Source organism: Thunnus maccoyii, chromosome 21, assembly GCF_910596095.1.
Source record: "Thunnus maccoyii chromosome 21, fThuMac1.1, whole genome shotgun sequence".
Taxonomy (NCBI): domain Eukaryota; kingdom Metazoa; phylum Chordata; class Actinopteri; order Scombriformes; family Scombridae; genus Thunnus; species Thunnus maccoyii.
Window position 1 is genome coordinate 8,874,570 of NC_056553.1, and position 20,759 is coordinate 8,895,328.

Below are 20,759 nucleotides of genomic sequence, written 5' to 3' on the forward strand. Positions count from 1 at the left end.
AAAACATGGACAAATTAAACAACTTTTACATTGTCTTTTTATAAAAAATGTTTAATTTTTATGTAATTTTCCATTTATATGAGCTTCATCAGTCAAATAATTCCTTGTGTGACCCAATATTAATAACCAAGGAGGTGTGTTAGGATTGAAAACAATACACTATCATTTCCAATGGGCATATACTCTAATTTTGCTGTAACACAACCATTGCAGAGTTGGGAGGCATTAAAACATGTTTCAGTGAGTGTCAGGATTGTGTTCAGACTGATTCACCTAAAACCAAATAACCCTGGCGAGTGTCATTGTGCATTCGGGAAGTGTGGTGAATTTAACTGTCATCCTTAAGCCCTTTCCACCTATTTTGCAGCGTTGTTATTTTTTGATTGTCTTACCGGTTGTGACAAGCGTAGCCAGGACGTGACACGCTGTAGTTTCACGTTACTCTTCATCATCAGCAAGCCGCTAGCAGTAGCAGTCAGCCGCTTACTCAGTCAGGGGGTCACGTAAGGACAGAAAGAAGAAAGTGAGGGATAGAGGGAGACAGAGATAGAGGGGAGGATATTTACGACTCAGACATTGGCGGGGGTGAGCTGCATCCCAATGTCTGTCCCTTTACTGCCTGGCTCAATAACTCTCTCCGGAGAGAGAGGGAATAAGCTTGTGCAGAGCATTTGCAGGTATCACAGGTCTGGAGCTTTCCAAGTGTGTGTGTCTGCGTGTGTGTGTGTGTGTGTGTCTGTGCAGCGTCAATAACAGAAAAGCCAAATATCACCCACTGGGGAGGTCTTACAGGAGAAATCCATCAAAGCGGATATGTTTGACATCATCAACCAGTTTATCTATCTCTGCTGTTTAATACATTGAAGTATTTTGTGATAAAGTGCTGTAATTGACCTATTTTGCTCTCGTCTCTAATTCTGTTTTAGTTGATTTCGTTTGTTCCCCGAATCACCCACTCTTTTTCTTAAAATGCATTAAATTAGGCTTTTGTTGATAAGTGTGTCTCTTCTATAATGGATTTCACTGCTGGTGATTGTTGGACTTTAGTGCAAACCGATAAGCCCTTATTCTTTGATTCTAGTAACAATTCTCCATTGTCTGCAAATATCATAATGTAATATCTTATGTCATGTCATTTGGGCACAGAAACATCACTAATAAAGTTTTCCCTATGTACTGTTGGCCTGTCAGGTCTGACTTATCAAATCCATCCACTGACTGTCTTTCAATCAGTCCAAATGCTTGCTATTTAGTCTGTGGTGTTCTCTTTCCAGTTATATAACAAGTCTGTCACAGGTTCTTCCCCGGGGCTCTGTTACCTGTCTCGCTCTTTGTTCCTAACCAGACCTGAGGTGTGTGTTACACAGTGTAGCCGAAAGCCCCCTGCACTGATTCAATCCCTCGCTGAATCTGTCAGACAGTCTGGTCTTCTCTTGGTTTTAATGACTGCCCAGTGTGATACAGTGGAGTCTGACACCTTCCCTCGCAGTGTAAAAAGCATAGAAAGTGACAGCGCTCGGTTCAACTTAACTCCCTAAAGACTTGACTTGAGACTTTGGAGTTGGATTCGAATAAGATTTAAGTCACCAAAGTCGATTCCCAGTCAATTGAGACTTCACTGGGACTTGACTTACTTCAGACCAGACTCGACATGAACTTGACTCGATACCTGAAACTCGACCTGATACCTGAGATTTTGACAGCAGTCTGACTTGAGTCACAATGTGCAGACTTGAGACTCGACTTGGACTTGACTGCTGTGAGACTTGACGTACTAAACACATGACTCCATAAAGGCTTGACTTTAGACTTGTGTTTTAAGACTTAACTTGGACTTTACTTTCTTGAAATATGCGACTTGTACTCTGGTTGCTCTTAAGTCAACAAAACTACATGAGGCTTGACTTGGACTTGAGTGCTGTGAGACTTAATTATTTGACTCCTTGAAGACTTGACTTGAGACTTAAGACTTGGACTTAAGTGAGACTTAAATCAGCAAAATTAGTACTCAAGGCTTTTCTTTGACTCCTGTCAGACTACCTGAAGACCTGGGTTAAGAACTGACTTGACTATTTCATACTTGACTCAACAAAAACTTGACTTGAGACCAAGACTTGAGACTTGGGTTGGACTTAAGTCTACAAAATCAGGATTTCAGACTTGACATGGCCCCTTAAAGACTTGACTTGAGACTTGACATTTGGTCTCAGGTTGGACTTAAGTCACAAAAGAAAAGACTTGAACCCTGACTTGGATTTGACTCGGGACTGAAGTCACAAAAATGAGGACTTAAGACTTGGTTTGACTGCTGTGAGGCTTGATCTACTTTAGAGTTGACTCAATAAAAACTAAACACTTGATGCTTGGACTCGGGTTGGACATAAGTCACAAAAATGAAGACTTAATATGATCTACTATACCCTACAGACTTGACTTGACTTGAGACTTGACTGCAAAAACCTCAGATTCTGACTCCAAAATATTTAAAACAACTAGAAAGTGCACAGGAAGCTCATACTATGAAACCTTCTGCTTGTAAATGGAGTCTGTGGCAGCTGTACAAATCGGCAGGAATTCTAGTTAGCTACCATTTATCTCTTTGTCTGTCTCACATGTATTCACACACCCACATATAGGGCTTTGGCCACGTTTCCTCTGATGAATTGCTTTTAGTCAGTGTTCCTGGATGTGCGTGTGTGTGTGTGTGTGTGTGTGTGTGTGTGTTGAGTAATGAAGAGACCAGTGATGCTGTTCCACTCCCCCTCAGTTGCCCCTGAACACAGGTGCTCTACTCTTTCTGAGTGGGAGTTCTCCACTGAACGAGTTAGAGATTCATTCATCCTGCAAGAGCAATCGTAGGTTTCATCTTCATTGTTGATCTGACGTGAGTGCGAAGCTGACATTCTGGCATGTGTGACGATAAGAGAAGGCATCAAAGTTGGCTATAGAAGCCAAAAAAACAATCCCACTGACATCTGTGATCCCGGAGTGACTAACACAATATGAGGAACAGTAGGTTCCTGCTCCTGTGCTGTGCGCCATCGCCCTACATTAATGACTATCGACAGGCGTATCATCTTGAATGCTACACTGTCCTTAATGCTCGGTTCTGACATATAGAGTATGTTAGCCCAGGGAGTATAGCCAAAAGGGTGGTAACATGGATATGAGCTGACAGCTTGCTCACTGAGCACATCAAATTTATCAGTGTAAGCATGATGCTGGTATTGCAGACATGTGGCCCTAAAGCTTGCTGCATTTTTTTGTTGAAGTTTAGGTCTTGTCCTCTGTTTGGGAGTGGTTGTTTTTACCTTTACCAGTCAGACGTATCTGTCCTGCCGACATAATTTTCAGACAACACAGAAGCAATTAATTTAACAGTTTTCATAGCAATTGAAGAAATGCAGATTGTGAGAGTTGTTCTGTAAATTTTACTTGACAACCTAGACAGCTGTGTCAATCTCATCCATGTTTGTTTACACTTTTCTGGCAATTTTTCTGTTGCTATTTTCTCTGGCTTCAGCACAGCTGTCTTTCAAAGTGAGGAAAGACCCGTGAGTGAGCATGACACCTGATTTATTCGAATTGCTGAAAGACTTACAGATGTTGGTAGTGGTTCAGAGGTCTGGTACAAGGCTACTTTAGCCCTGTTTTGAGTATCGAACCCAAAGGTGGCTATGAAAAGTTTTTCTTTTGCTCTTTCATGGAGGCTTGTATTCTCAGCTTTTACAAAAGATTACAAAGGAGTCCAAGGATGACCCAGATTTACTGTTAAAAAATAAAATAAGATTACTCATAGAAGCTTCTCAAACCAATACTGCACCATAATCTACTTCTGTGCTGTCTGCCCACATGCACAATATGATCTAAATACAGATCTTTTTGGCAAAATATGGAACAAAATGTTAGGAAATGACACAACAATAATAGATGAAAAAGCTTAAAACTATAAGCTTATTTCTTCTAAGGACATATAGAGCTTTTCAAGGACCCTGAGGTGTTGTCAGAACTCACTTTTTCCACCGGACTGTTATAGGTATAATTATACCATCAATAGAAAAGGTTCAATATCCACACCATTACTTCTAACTCTTCAATGTATGTTTAAAGAAACAAGATGTCAAAGCTAATCTCATGTTTGTCGGGTTCATACACAGATGAAAAGTGTGTTCTTCTTCTATTTTTTGTTACATAACCAAGTAAGGTATCCTAGTGACCGGCTTGAACAGGGTGATGTGTCTCGTCCGCGGCTACGGTCAGAGTGAACAACATGCTGGGAGCTTAATGTTCTTTTAATGGCTTGTGTGTTGCTGTACTGTGGGGAGGGCCTGGAGGGGAGCGATGCCGCTGATTGATAACCCGCGCAGCCTCCGCCAGCCTTCATGATGCAGCACCAGCAACTCATCCTGACAGGTTCACCATCCAGGGCCACGACTGACAGCGCTCACACATACAGTGCAGCGCAGTGACTCAGCAATATGGCCGCCTTCAGGGATGTGAGGATTAAAAAGCTACCTGGAAACCTGCTTCTAGCTCTCGCTCCTTGCATTCAATTTAGGCCTGTTGTTGCATCGAATCAATACTTGTAATCATTCAGTTGGTGTGTGTATCCTGGCTGGATAATTGAGTTATCAAAGCCCCACAGGTCAGCCACAGTCTCTCTTGTGCTTGAGTCACTGGCATTGGTTTTTAACTCTCCCACTGTCGAAATATGGTTTCATAACAGGATTGTTCATAGTCGTAATCAGTAATCAGCTTCCCAGTTTCACAATAAGCCACGGTCTGTTGCCAAGCTAAGTTGGTCGTTTTGCAAGGTCACCAAGATGGCGTCAAACACCCCCAGAGGTAAAGCCGTACTCCTGAGTCACGGCCACAATCTCAGCAGGACTGGGGCCTCGTCAACACGAGTGCAGGAAACACGTGGCCGGAGCAAGAGTCAAGCTACAGCGCTATCAGGGGGCTGTTTACTGATTTCCATCAAAGGGTAAAACAACATCAAAGGAAAAATGGACGCCCTCTGTGTGGGCATGTCCCCCGGGTCACAGTGAAAGGGCTGGGCTGAGGGAATGTATGTTTCGCACAACTTGAAATGGAGTTAAACACCCGGAGATCATATCAAGCCTGATCCCACTGCTTTGATGGATTCAGAAATGATGTAACCAGCTTATTATATGCACAGCCATAGATCCTGTAATCGTATTGTAAATCTGCTGTAAATTCTGAATGACGAAAAAAAGAAATTTTACTGGATGACTTTCAGAAAAATAGTTGCAGCTTCAGTTGACAGACCCGTTTTTCTCACTTGTTATTCCTGCTGCCTGTATCTGTCCAATTACTTCAAAGCCGCAGGTTTCACACTTTCACACCTCTCTTTATTCTGTACCACCTTCCTCATACAGAAGCTGACAGAAAGCTCCCTCCGGTTCATAACATAGAGAGAAACGAAAGCGTGGGAGCGTGGCATCAAAACTGGAGGGATAGAAGCATCAGTTGGAACAGTTGTGATTGGATGTCCAGTTATCAGTTGACTGTGAGAGAACATCACTGTAGTTCACACAGTCGTCGTCGACTCCCACACTTCCTTTCCCTCCTCCTCCTCGTCTCTCGTTATGGAAAAGCTTTCAGTTTGCAGCCACTGTGGGCAAGCAGCCAGCCTGCTGCCTCGGCCCCTATACATAACCGCAGAATAGAGGGAAGTCCAAAATTAAAAGCATTGTTATCCCTGCGGCTAGTGGTCACGGAGAGATGGAGTGACAGGCTTATTTCATTGTGCTGTCTCAGGTGACCTTGGCTTTGGCCTCTAGGCTGTACCCCCTCCAGACACAATATTCAGAGCTGCAGTCTGGGACCTTCGGGGACCAGGCAGCAGGACCACAAACACAAAGCCTGTACCGAGTCCAAGAAACAAGCAGATTGTTACTGGAATTCTCACTCTGCCGATTGTGAGTGAGAATTTTTTACTGTAATTCAAACTGTCCTCTTTTTTTTTTTTTTTTTTTACTCAATTTTGTTTCAGCCCCAAAATGTCCTTGTGAATGAATTTGAATATAATGTACTATTAGGGTTGCCATGGTGATGGCTGCCGTCTGTGTGCATGTCAGTTGCCATGCAACTTTTTTTTTTCCCTCTCCAATAAAAAGCTAGGATGCCATGTGCAAAGTGCTGAGCTGACACTGGACAGAAAACGGTATGTGAATGTTTACCTCTGAATCTTTTTGGTGAAAGCAGCGTCATTGTCTGGTGTCTGGTGGGGGTTTTTTTTTAGTTTTATTGTTTTTGTCAATGTGCAAGGCAAATATACAAAACATTTCCTTCACAATTTGGAGCGCCTAGTTCACTATGCACTGCAGTTCTTGTCACTGCTGCCTTAAACGTTGACCTGGGAAAAATACAGATAGCTATGTGCTCCCTCCAATACACAAGTAGTTGCCTTCTTTTCACCTGCCAGCAAGAAATTTTCTAACAGCATGAGCTCACGCTGTGAATGAAGCTCCTCTTTTCCAGGTCTGACGGAAAACAGCTTTTTGTTACTGTTAAAAAAAAAAGCAAAAAAAAAAAAAGCAAGGGCATATGTTGGTGGGCGAAGAAGTGCAAGGTGCTTCTGCTGGAAGTTGCACTCAGGTCTCCGTACTGGTGAGCGAGTGTCAACAGCTGCCACTGAACCTCTCATTCTGTCTGTTGTTTTTGGTCGGACCTACCCTGACTGTCATCCTGTATTATCTTTTACCTGCACGTATGCACAGAGCTGAACTATGATTCAGTTCCCCAGCAGGAGGCCGGAGCAGGCTGTCTTTTGTCCATGTAGCTTGTCTTCCTTCCTCAACAAAAAAAAAAACACTTGCACTGCTCTGTGATAACAAGTATAAATGAAACACACAATGTCACTATCTTTACCCTCTCCTTCCCCATTTATCTTCCCATTGCCTCACCCCTTGTGCCCTGTGAATTAAAGAGCGTGTCTATGAGCCTACTCTGGCTTGGCAGCGTTGATGAAGTGTAATCACCGTGAAGAGGCTCGGCTGCTCTCTTCACACCCTGCCATTGAGCTCATTAGGCTAGGAACATGATGCTTAAGAAAATTAAAGCACACGAAGTGAGTAGAACTATAATGGTACGGTGTTGGTGTTGCCATCAGTGGATGAGGGGATGGGATTGGGATGGTTGCAGCTAGTGTCATTTCTTCAAAAAGATCCGAAGCTGGGGAAAAACTAATTTTCTGCTGCTGCTGCTACTGTATTCTTGCAGCCTCATCTCTTTTGCAATTACTCACACTATATTACTAAGACTGAGCACACTCCATTACAGTCAAAGATGTGCGTTAAAGGCGGCAAAGCAGCAAGCGTCTCTGTTTTCTAAACACTTGGAACAAGAACAGAATTGTGTGCATATTTCCTCTAAAAGTGTGCCTTGATAGCATATTTTGTTGCTTGCTTTTATTTCTATGAGAGTGAAGCAAGGAGGAGAAATTGCAAAGTGTTTTTCCAATTTGTTGATAGATAGATAGATAGATAGGCCTACTGTTAATGTCCCTTCAAAAAACTCAAATCTTAAAATCTTAATTTTTGAGTAATGTTACAGTTTATCACGTTCATTTTGCTATTAGCGACCCATTTTGTTATCCAGGCTAGCAAAACCTGCAAGACAACATCCAGGCAACACAAACCCCTAGTTACATGGAGGTTAACTTTGCAACTGTTGTATACAAATATACACATTTCATCACATTTAATATCAGTCAGGTTGCTCAACGTTCTGCTTGTGCGTGTTCGGCTGTTACTTCCAGCTTTGTTTACTCAACAAAGTTTTCAAAAGTCACTAAATATTCAGTGTTTGCATACTTCAGATTTACAGCTTAGAAGCATTAAAAGGTTGCCACAATGGCAGCAAAATAAACAGGATGACTCACATGGAGTATGAGTTGCCTCCTCTCAGTCTCCAGAGCGGGGATGTATTTATGAGAAATGAAGCCTTATGAAAGGATCAGTACCCTTTGCTTTTGTTGTGCGTCCTTCTCATCTCACACGTCTCCCGCGGAAACACAGGTTGCCTGCAACCAGACGCCTCGTCCTGGGGGGTGCAAATCCAATTTCACATGCACACTCACAGCATACAGTATTATTCATGCAGGTAGACAGAAGGGTGCTTAGGTGTGTGTTTGTGTGTGTGTGTGTGTGTGTAATGGCTTCTTTAGAGGTATGTGTCTGTTTATTTTGGTGCGGGTGAGTGTTGTGGGCACATGTGTTGCCCAAGGGCATTTCCACAAGGGATGCAAACATGCACACCTGCATACACACACTCCTCCAGGGGTGAAAGGAGAAGTGTGTTTGTGTGTGGCCTTTCATTTAGTAGAAGGCCATCAGTGAGTCATTCTCCCAAAGAGCACCCTTGGATACTTGTCTCACTGACACACACACAGTGGCTGTCTCAGAACAAGGCTTACTGGTCAATGTTTAATGCTCCATAATTGGTTTTACTGACCAGCACAGCCCGCAGGATGCCAATGCTGATTTGAAGCGTTGCAACTGAGGCTGACCACCACTGAAGCCCTACTTGGTATTTTGTGGTGAAATGTTAATTAGGTGTTATTCATATTATCCACTGTGAGAGGTGTTACTGTTTTCTGGCAGCCATTACAAGGATTAAACTGTCAAGGTTAAGCCGCACAATCTGGTTTACAATCCCTTCTTCCTTTTCTGTTTGTCCACTGCTTAAACATTCCCAAACATAATCACAGTATATCACAATGATACTTGACCATGACATGAATGTGATTTTGATACCAGCGCGTTGAGTTTCATCTTACCTCTCTGGCTAATTTTTTTTTTTTGCTGTCTGTCTCTCTTTACTAGAGAATCATGAGCACTGTGGAGGAGGAGCCGGATCACATGATACCATGAAGACAAGCCTGCAGGTCCTGCGCTGCCAGCTGCTGAGTGAGTGGACCCAAGGGGGGAGCGGGGGGACGAGGGCATCATCAGGGTGTCCTGGGTGTGCACACGGGGTCCCAGCATGTCATAGGGCTCTTGCATATTTCCAGTGAAAACCATGTATCTCCATATTTTGGTAGAGTTTCCGGTAAACTGAAAGATTATAATAATGCCTCTGCATGTTATGATAAAACAAAAAAAAAGTGCATTGTCATCAAGCTTAAAATAAGGCTGTTTTTCTCATGAAAAGTTGTCATTTTGCCAAACTCATAAACCATTCTAATTGGTATAGGTTTATTGATTAATTTTGGTCCTATAATATTATAATATCTTTATAGTAATGTAATATAGTTATAACTTTTTTTCTGTATGTCAGCATTACATACAAACATTTTACAGGTTGTAAAGAGAAAAACCTTTGGATTAAACTTTGGATAGACGGTAATGTTCATCAAGGAAGGTCACAAAACACATATTACATGGAAAACATTCAAATTTGACAGGTTGGGAATATTTTAAATATGCAGTGACTCTTGGAGGTCTTAATCCAACCCTGGGTGAAGGTAGCTGAGTGTTTGTTAGAGGTCGAAATCATGAATCACTTTGCTGATTTCAATCATTTTGTTCAGTTCAGCTCAAAGATTCGTAGTCAGTGACTATTTCGTTCACTTTTTTCTAAACAAATATTCTTTAAACTTTATTTTGAACCTTTATTTATTTAATCATCGCTCACATTTACAATGGTGCCCGGCTAATACAAAACCGAACAAGTCATGTAACGAAAAGTATAAAAACAACACTTAAACCAAACCTAAATACAACCCAAACACAAGATAAATGACTTAAAATACAAAAATACATTAAGAAAAACAGGAGCATTCATTATATAAAACATCACCCAACAGAATCTTAAAATGTTGTAGGGATAATGATTTGTCTAATTAAGGGCGTCCTGAAGCTTATTCCACCTATGAGGAGCAAAATAGGTGAATGCAGTTTTTCCCAGTTCTGTATTTATATAATGGATATCCAAGGTTATGCAAGGTATCCCATATTTCTAAGTCTTAAAAGTGATAATAAATAAAATGGTAGTTTATTTAGGATGGCTTTATAAATAAAAACAAGACAGTGTTGTTCCCTTTGAGTGGTAAGTAATGTCCACACCCCTTTCTCATAAAGGATACAATGATGGCTCTAAAACTGTCACCTATAATAAATCTAAGAGAACTGTGATACACAGCATCAGGAGGTTGGAGGGATGCATTTAAATTACATCTGCATAGTCAAGTCAATCTGCAACCTACTGCTAAAAGGGAGGCCTAATTTAAACTTGAGCTTTTTAGTCAGTTCCTCACCGTGAGTTTTAAAAGATAATTTTTCATCTAACCAGACACCCAGGTACTTATAACATGGGACTTTTTAATTTGAGCCCCTGGTATTGTACTAATAGTGATGCTTCATTTGAGATCTGGTGAAAAGCATGTCATTTGTCTTATCTGGATTTAGTGAAAGCTTAAATTTAATCAGGGCCCTTTGAATAGCCAAAAAATTAGACAAAGCTTTGTCAATAGAAGGCACCGATGAGTAAATTACTGTGTCATCAGCATAATAATGAATAAAGCTGTTACTAAGAAATGAGCCCAGGTCATTTATGAACAATGTGAACATAATAGGACCTAGTATAATCTCATCTTAATAGCTCAGTAGCCACCTATTTGCAACAGAGTTATCACATCATGATTGATCTTGTAGCTTTTAACCAGACTGTAACATACTGTATGTCACATCCGAACTGACAACAGTGCTCTCATCTACGGATCTACTGACTCGGTCAGTGACAATAGTGATCCAGTATAGTCAGTTCAGAGCCTTAATTCAGCAGGTTTCCTGCATAAATTGCCCCAGCTTCCATACATCCTGAGCTTAGTTAATGGAAAATGGGTTGAGACCATTAGTCAAATAAATGGGGGCATAATTTTGCTGTAATTTTATCAGGATATTGTTTGTCTCTGTTATATTAGCACCTTGAGTTTTTATGCCACGTTCATATCATATAGTATGGACAGTGTGCATAGACATTATAGCACTATATCCATTAAATTTTTGGTTTATTTACCTTGGACAACGGTCTTTGGCTGACAAGAAGCATCCATCTTCCATCATCCATCATGTTTTTCAGCCACTTTTGTTTCATTAAGCACCAAATCAAATATATTTGAGCTTTCATAAAAATCTGTTGTTATAATTTATAATATTGATGTTGGCAATATTTTCCAGTTGGAAACTGGTAATTACAATAACTCCCATATGACATGAGCACAGCAGAAGTTATCATCATCATTCTGATGTCTGAATCAGTCTGAGAAGATTTTTTATTGTTTTGAGAGATGGCAGACAGCAGAGGGAAATCTGTGATTAGTCATAATTAATCAGGTAGGGAGATATTTCCCTGGATAGCTTCAGCTTCCAGCTTCAGGAGATTAGCTTGAAAGGATTTGATGTCTTGGCTATGTACATTTCAACTTGTTGGAGGATTAAACAAATGATATCTATAAAACATGTTAGTAAGTGAGTTAAAGATGTGTTGGCAGGTTGATTTTGTTACCTCTTCACAGGTTAGATATTTTTAGTCCTGACGATAGGCTAATCTAACTGCTTCCTGGCTGTAGCTTCAATTTCAGTGTGCAGACATTGGAGTGGTGAATCTTCTCAACTTCTAACGCCTGGCAAGAAAGTGAATAAATCAGTCTTGCTGTATTATCTGTGTGTGAATGAAAAACTATTCCTTTATTGCTGGTCACAGTGTGAAATGCCTTTAGGGAACCTTTAGTTTGTAGACATCAGATACTGTATTCTTTTAGTTCTTGTTTCAATCTTCGAGTGTGGGCTGCTTTAAATTCAGAGGGTGGGATCAAGGCTCTGGGAGTGGATGTACAAAGCTCTGGCAGGCTACCACCGCCGAATGTCACATGAATATGGAACACAGAGGTCAGACTGGGACCCGCCAGGCTCCTTGACGGTTAGCTAAACAGGCTGATGATATCTGGTATGCACCCCAAGCTCCACCTCAGGGCAGTGGATCCAAAGGCTGTCTCTGACAAATCTGCCTCAATCCCTCAGAAGTGATAAACTTGGACTGGACTGCTGTGAGCGAAGTGCTTTAAGCTGTAACAGAGGGGGAGCAAGGTCACATTGCAGTGGTTTAATATAAAGAGGGGAGTCTTAGTCGAAGCTGCAGACTAGTTGTGAACAGAGTTAATGTTAAAACCATATTTTAGAGCCTCTTTTTTTGGTTTTGTAAATCCAGTCTTTGAAAGCATAGCGCTGACTCTTTCTTTCATGCGTACTGGACATCCAGCCGAGGCCTGAGGCAGATTACGGGCATATAACGCTTCCATCAGGGTTGCCTTTTTACAGTATGCAGAGCTGAGAGTCCCACCTGAGATTTTTTTTTTGTCTGTGCAGTCCAGAGACATTTCTGATTTCTCTCTCTGGACCAGCCATCTGCAGGACACAGATGTGCCTCAACATCCTCAAGCTGCAGGCAAGAGAAGAGATGCTGCAGATAGAAAAGAACTAAGTCAGATGATCCTTCATCATGATAGCTGACAGAGCAGGAAGTTTCTCTCTTTTCCTCTGGTCACCCTCAGTGCTGTTTTTTTTTTTTTTTAATCTGTTCTCTGCATTTTAGGCAGAAAACGGTGTGATGACATAGTACACATGAAATAATAGAGAGGACTCAACGTTTGATTCTAGCAAATTAAGTTTTGTCTGGCAGCTCAGTCTTCAAAGCAAGGCCTGACAAGGAAGGCAATTGCTTCCAACTGTCTCCTCTCCAAAGGTGCAAATTGCATTTTGAAGTGAGCTTCTTAAAAAAAAATCACTTGAAAGACCTGTTTGTCTGAAGTGTAAATGAGAGCACAAGGCGTGAGAACTCTTTCCAATCGGACTTCGTCATGTCTCGTATGATTATAGTATGTAGTTTCAACACCTTGTGGTCATTTTAGGGCCGCCAATGCCAATGAAATTCTCTGTAAAAGAGCAAAAGTGTCTGTGACTTTAATGGAGTTGTATAACTGCAGGCCTGCAATTCAGTGCTCTCCCCAGAATCCAGAAAACTTCCTGTTTAATGTTTCTCCTTCCTGTCTGATCTGTTACTGCTGTCACCGTCGCTGTAGCTAAATCATTATCCCAGTAAACAGCACAAGGACTCTTTGTTGTTCTTGTTTTCGCATTCTCCCTCAGCCTGATTCTCAGATAAACACGTCTCTGTTCAAAGCTGCTGTAACCTGACAAACAATTTGTGGAGCATTCAAACAGGAAGCCATTATCCTGTTGCGAAAGCTTTCCCTCTTATCTCTGGGCTCACATCTGTAAAGCCCTCCCCGCTCCGCCTCTCCACTACTCCGCCCATCCAGGCCTCCTCCAGGACGGTCACAGGGGTCCACAGGATGTGCCCTATCTGTCTGTTTCCCCCATGGGGCAGACACTCTACCCAGAATGGCAGCGAACACACCCAGGAGCAAACCAAAGGAATTTGTCTGTTTGTGCTACTGTAAAGATGGCGCTCTATTTATACACCCAAGACTCACATATTTTCCATGAGGGTGAATTTCAAAATGATCTGAGTCTGCGTTTCCACAGCCAGTAAAATAAGAATTACAATGAAGACAGTTGTTATTCTTTATTGAGAGGCTGCATTCATGAAAGATGATTGTGGTTCTGCAACATCACCACAGAGGAAGGAAAAACATTTTTGAGGTGAAATAGATGATGAGACCTGACTCATCCAGTTTTCATAGCTTGACTCTGAGATTAACATACATTATACATAAATATATGTTGTTTTCTTCACAACCTAACTGTTATATAGCTGTATCATGTTCAAAATAATAATAATAGCGAAAATCTAGAGAGAATAACACCTTTTTTTTAACACACCTTTTTTGTAGTTTCAGTAACAGTTACGTGATAGTGACAGGAGGAAGAAGAAGATAATTAGCAGCTGTGGAAATAAAAGCAGCGCCTCCTTAGCTTATGGGTTTTCATGGACTCCAGACATGATAAAGGTAAAGGGCCCTTCCCCTCAAATTCAAAATGGTGACAACTTATGTGACCATGTATCCATGTCACATTCTCCTTTAGGTATCACCAGAAGATACAATACAGGTGCCGATGTGGGTGTTGTGGCACTACTTCATGCTTCTTTTATTTATTTACTTATTTATATGGTCTATGGATTATTACAATGGACTAAGGATTATAAATGTGCCAGCTGGCTAATTTTCAACTGCAGTCCTTTGGCGAAATGTTCTGAAACCAATGAAGTGATGGTTAAAAGTTACAGACAGAAGACAACAAGATGCAATAAAGACAATAGCAACAAAATATGCATTCTCAAGACAGCGCACAAGCCATGCAGAGCAATATGAAACTGCAAAACATTAGTACAATATCACAATAACAGTATCCAAAATATATTTGGTACATGTGGCCCTGCAAGCAAGACAAGGTAATGAAACACAACCAAGCAATTCTGATTATCTTTTGATGCACATACAGACATGTAGAGCAATAATAAGCAATAAGACATAAATAAAATATGAAAATAATAATGTTAATCTTCACCTAACACAACCATAGACGATCATATCACATTGTTAATAAAGTAATAGATAAGTCATACATACTCAAACCATGCAAAGCTGACCATCTGTTAACAGGCAGAGGACATGGGACCAGTTAGCATCATGCTAGCCAGTAAAAGAATGGGAGGAGAGTGGAAAATCTCACCAAACGACCAGTTAATGGTCAATTTAAGTTTTTTGTTTCCCTTTTCGGGCAATGAATAAGCATTGAATATCTAAAATTACTATCTTGATTGTTGCAGGTTTTGGCTCATGATTTATCAAACGACAGGAGCATTTTTGGGTTTGCATGGAAAAAATACAGGGAATAATGCCTTGCAGACACAAAAGCAAACATGAGTACGTCTGAACATTAAAAAATTAATTCAATTATTCAATTTACATTCCAGGGTTTACTATGCTAAAGACCAGAAGGAGGTGTACTTGGATAATTTAGTAGCAGTAAAACGAGTTGTGGCAGTAATAGTAGTGGTGGAAATAGTAGTAGCATTAGTGATAGGTGTAGTAGTCACAGTGGTGGTCTTAACATTACTTGTAGTCATTGTATTAGTAGTAGCACTAGTAGTGGTATTAGCAACAGACACTGGTGCTTGTGGGCACAGTGGTGTAGCAGTACTAGTACAGTATTAGTAGAAGTAGTAGTAATAGCAACTAATAGGAGGAGTAGTGGTCTTAGTAGTAGCATTAATAGTTAATAATAAATATTTAGTAGTAGTGGAAGTAATGTCACTGGTAGTAGTTATAGTAGTACAGTACTAGTACTTGTAGTAGTAGCAGCAGTATTGTAGTGATAGTGTTGGTAATATTAGTACTTATGGTATAAGAAGTCATAGTGGAAGCAGTAGTGTCAGCAATTGGACTTGCAGTAGTTGCAGTAATTTAAGGGGTAGTAGTAATACCAGCAGTATTGATATGAGTCATAGTAGCAATCGTAGATGCAGTGATACTATTAGTTACACCAATGGTACAGGTAGTGCTACTAACAGTATTGTAGAAATACTGTTGGTAGTGGTTGTAGCAGTGCTGTCAAGTCAAGTCAATTTTATTTATTTAGCGCCGAATCACAACAGAAGTTATCTCAGGGCACTTTTCACATAGAGCAGGTCTAGACTGTACTCTGGTCCACTGAAGTCAGTCGGGGCTGATAGCGCTCTGTCCAGGCGTGATAATCCAATCTTACCAGCAGTTAGTCAGACAGCTCTCCAGTTGGCCTGCTGATAAAGGGTTTTGTCCGCCTGAAGCTGATGGATCTGATCTGTTTCTCTGTCATGCTCTGACAGCACGTCAAAGCTTAAAATTAAAGGCTCGGACTACCTTCAACAAAACTCCCCATTTTTTTTATGATTACTTTGATTTGGGTCTGTCAACCTTTATCCTCAAAAGTGAGATATGGATTTGTTTTGTATTAGGGAGCAGTGCCGTGGTGTGTGTGCCCGTCTGATGTAATATCGACTCATTGGTATTCTGATGGACGCTGTAGATAAAGTCTTCTCCATTTGCCCTGGGGGATTTAAGGGGTATCCCATGGAGGTTTTTCCGCTACTCTGGAGTGGTTGTGATTAGCATAAACTAGCTTAAATGTGATCCATGGAGGACTGGCTGGGTGGTGAGGAGGTTATGGTTCAATACCCTGGAGCTTCCAAAGTAGCAGTTATGCATGTTTACTCTCAGATAATGAAGTGGACATACAGTAATTCCATCTAAATATAGTGATACCGAATAGCATTACTGAGATACCAGAAAATAGTCTCAATTATTTTGATGTACATCAGCACAGGGCTGCCACAACACACCGCAGTAGTAAATATTGGTTTCCCCGGTGAAGTGAATGTGGTTTAACTTTTTGAAACAAACAATGATTTGTTTCTCTGTATGAATTTAAAAGAAGCAACAAAGCTATCAAGTTAATTGTCAACTATGGTTTTGACCAATTAAATACAATTTTAGTTGTAATTGCACACTTTTGCCATCAGATAAAACTTATTCCAGAAGTTAAAAAAAACTGACACAGATAGTCAATGTGGTGTGTTATTATTTTTGTTCTGATGTTATCTTTTGAAACAATTTACAGTAAATCCAGTTTAAAAACATGAAAGATTCTGTTTTTTCATTTTATTTAAAGGTGCAGTGTGTAGAATTTAGTGGCATTTATCTGAACGGATTTGACAGAAATAGAATATAATATTCATAAGTATGTTTTAATTAGTGTATAATCACCTGAAAACAAGAATCATTGTGTCTTCGTTACCTCAGAATGAGCCCTTTATATCTACATAGGGAGCAGGTCCTCTTCCACAGAGCCCACCATGTTCCACCGCCATGTTTCTACAGTAGCCCAGAATGGACAAACCAAACACTGGCTCTAGAGAGTGACTTTTACGTTTTTCATGAGTTTCGCAGCCACCGTAGGTTCTCCTACACGCTTTGAAGGGGAGGGGGAGCGGAGGGGTATTCAGTTGGTTGTAACCTCACTGGTAGATGCAACTAAACCTTACACACTGGTCCTTTAATGCTTCTACAATATAGACAGTCTATATTGTTACTGAATTATTTGATCTTATGACTAACATAACCCTCTACACATACATAACCCTCTAAAACAACTACAATCAAATATTAAATCTTAATACAGGCTGCAGTTTCCTTTATGAGTATGACATTTGCCAGATTCTCAATGGATGCATGCGTTTTGTTCCTTTTACTTACTTGCTTCTTCCCCGTCATGCTGCCTGAGCAGGGAGATGACAGGGCAGTAACAGTTCAGAAGTACAGCCTGACCAAACATCACAAGAAGCCTTATTGATGGATGATTTTGCAGCGCCTATTTTTGGCTTCCTGTAGAGCCTCCAACTCAAATAGTGCCACTGCCAGCTGCCCACTGATGATGCGGCACAACCAGCCTGGCTCCAGCATTTGCTTAATAGGCAGATTGTTGCCATACATTCGAGCCACATCGTTCTCCATTGCACGTAGCGTGAGGTGACCCCTGGAAAAAAAAGATAAATATCCCACCCTCCACAGCAAGCAGCCCCCCTCAGGATTGATCTCACAGCCAAGCTAGTTCATACACACTGATAGCTTGCATACCACACACTAAGTGCTCCAGTATGATTGATTGGGCTGGAAGATTCATGATGCATTGCATAGGAATTAAGTCTTAACTTAGGAGTGGATCCATGGAAAAGCTGGCATTCAGTGAAGAATTTCATCAGCAGGAGTAAATGTTATGTTGTTTTCCAACTCACCAGTGTAACTTTAGATTCAGTGACAGCCACCCCTGTCCGCTGACATTGAGTCTAATCGTGAATGATTGGTGGGACAAAGCCTGCATTGGATCAGTGCGCAGGAACCTGCTTTGCAACATGATTTATTGATGTCCCTGATGGCATCAATGGAGGACTTGAATGAATGTCACCGGCTCCCTATGCATTCAAAAGAGCCCTAATTCAGCAGGTTTCCTGCATAAATTGCCCCTCCCTCCATGCATCCTGAGCTTAGTTAATGGAAAACAGGTTGACACCATTAGTCAAATAAATGGGGGCATAATCTCACAGTAATTTTATCACAGCGTTGTTTGTCTCCTTGATATTACCATGTGCTATTCTGAGATGATCAGCTGTGTGATATAGATAGTGAGGGCAACAGGTTGGTGTGAGTGATAACAGTGTTGACTGTGTGTCGCCCTTCAAAGCATATAGTTGAAGGATGAGGAGAAAGACCTCTAATTCAGTGTTACCACTGAAATCTAATCACACCAGTTTTGTTCTTTTTTGTCCCCTGTGGAAAAAAAAGATTCAGAAAACTCTTGTTGTTCACCTCCTCAGTCCTTCACTACTGAAAATAGCCTGACTCTTATTGTGGGTTTGTTTTCGTTTTGTGCTCTGAGAAATCATGTCAGGCTAAAAACAGCCAACATGCTGAGTGGACGAGTGTTGCTGAGCAAGACAAATGTTTCAAAAAGTGCCTCCTATAGTCTCTACACCTTATTTTATAATGAATACTCTTTCACGCATGCACTAATGTGTCTAATCGAACCTTTTTGCTTTTGTCCGTGTCTCATCACTGATGAAACACCCGCACATCTCCCTCTCTTACACCGCACTACACCCCTGGCCTCCTCTTTGCATGTCATACCACCTGTCCGACCTCACCATTCTTCCCCTTTTCCATCCAATTTTCTCATGTTCTTCTTAGTGCTTTGACTCAATAATGGATGTTCATAATGCTCACTTCACTTCTTGGGCCTTTTCAATCATTCCTCTTGTTAATTCACTCCCCGTGCCTGCGCCTGCGCCACATGTCTTTGTGGAGGCAGGGCCAGGCTCTCTGCGTTCAACCCGCTTATGCTCTCACTCCATCAGCCAGATGCTCAAGCCGTTGTGACAAATTACACCCATTTGGCTCGCCGTAAAAACACACAGATACACACGTAATCCCTTCACACACACATACAGAAATTCAGCAATGTGAAATATACTGTATAGGTTAAAAAAAACTGATTTCACATTCACAAATAATCAAGGATGCACACACAGCAGATGGGCTGAAAACATGTGACCACAACGTTATGATAGCTTACTGTATATGGATATTTTCATTATTCAGAAATTAACTCAAGACACTACATTATATCAGTAGCAGTGGAGTGTTATTTTCTCTACGGGCTGCTGATGGTATGTTTCTTTCAACTTTGTCGTATCATTATATTGGCTTTGCTATTTTCTAATCTTGGCCTTTTTAGCCTAGCTTCCTCTGTATATAGCTGGCTAACTCTGTGCAGAGCTTCAAAGGCTGAACACACAAAAGTCTGCTACAGAAATAAAGGCAACCAGTAAAACCAGTAAAATTATGTGGCACTCATCCTCGCATTTCCAGAGCTTTTTTTTTTTTTTTACCATACACACTTAACTCTACAGGGGATTTCTCAAACCATCAATGGGCACCACAAGCTAGTAATGTTACCATAAAAAAAACACATCAGTATAAATGAAATTCCTGCTCTTTTCCTGCTAAATTGTGAGCGCCAAAGCCCCCTTATTCAGGATATTATATCTGGAACGTCAGCAGGTATGAAAATCCAGCAGTTTCCTGGGTTTGTGTTTTGTTTTTTTTCCTCTCAAAAAAATTGAAAAAGTCTCTGCATACATGAACATGTGACAGGCGTTGGTGGAAAGCACAACTTTAATAAAATGAGAAAACTCCTGCAGACTGCCTCACTCACTACTGGAATATTTTGCTCTGTTAGACCTTCATCTGGTATATCACATATCTGACAGTATACATTCATGTACCTGATGAAGATCAAACAGACTGAAAGGTCTGAAATTTCCAGCAGTAGGAGACATTGTTTGGGATAAAAGTCGTGGGTTTTTATAAACATAACCACATGATGCATTTTTCATCCAAAACTATGAGTATGCCAACTCTATTCTGTCACTATCTCCGCAGCATTCATTACAAAGCCTGGCAAACATTTGTACTATTCATTTAATAGCCGTAAACATGTTTTTCTTCCTCACAAAGTTCTTGGCAAAACTATCCTCCACCATCTAGTATTTTGCACCATTCAGGTCTCTGATCTGGTCTAGACCGCTAGATGCTAATAGCTAATTATGCCAGTGAGCTAACAGGGATATACCCTGTTGGGATACTGAACATTTTCCACACATTACTTTTACGATTTGTGCAGTCCAATGTAACTCCTCATGCTATCTCTGGATTGTTCTCTACTCCTCACATACGCATTCCTCTCACTGATACTCAGTTTATTTCCTTATTATTGTAACCCTTAATAATGAGATAGTGTGGTTCCTGTCAAAGTTAAACAAGGAGTCTCACTTGCAAACTCCAAACTAATTAAATGACAGAATTCAACACAGCGTCTGATACAGAATCTAAAGGCCAGTGTTCCCCCGCTACGTATTCAGCACTAATGAATATATGGGCAGTCAGATGTCTGAGTGCAAGCTAACTTAAAAAGCAGATTCTCCCCTTTAACATTTTAGATGCAATCTTTAATAAAATATGATTTAACTAAACTACAAAGTCCCAAATGAATATTAATTTCCATGTTGGCTAGAGATCAGTCGTGAAACAGCACATTTTATGCCGAGTTTGTGATCACCCGGACGAATCAGAAGAATGTGTTCCTCTTTGTGTGTGTGCCAGAGCATTTAGTTCGCCC

General features: G+C 40.8%; 1 protein-coding gene across 1 annotated transcript in view; it reads left to right on the forward strand.

The window, feature by feature from the left end:
- tmem108 (transmembrane protein 108) overlaps positions 1-20,759 on the forward strand; it is a 49,443-nt gene that overhangs the window by 18,789 nt on the left and 9,895 nt on the right. The window contains exon 2 of the mRNA XM_042398605.1: positions 8,850-8,933. Coding sequence (XP_042254539.1) covers positions 8,894-8,933 — 40 coding nt within the window. The 5' untranslated portion in view covers positions 8,850-8,893. The remainder of the gene's footprint in view (positions 1-8,849; positions 8,934-20,759) is intronic.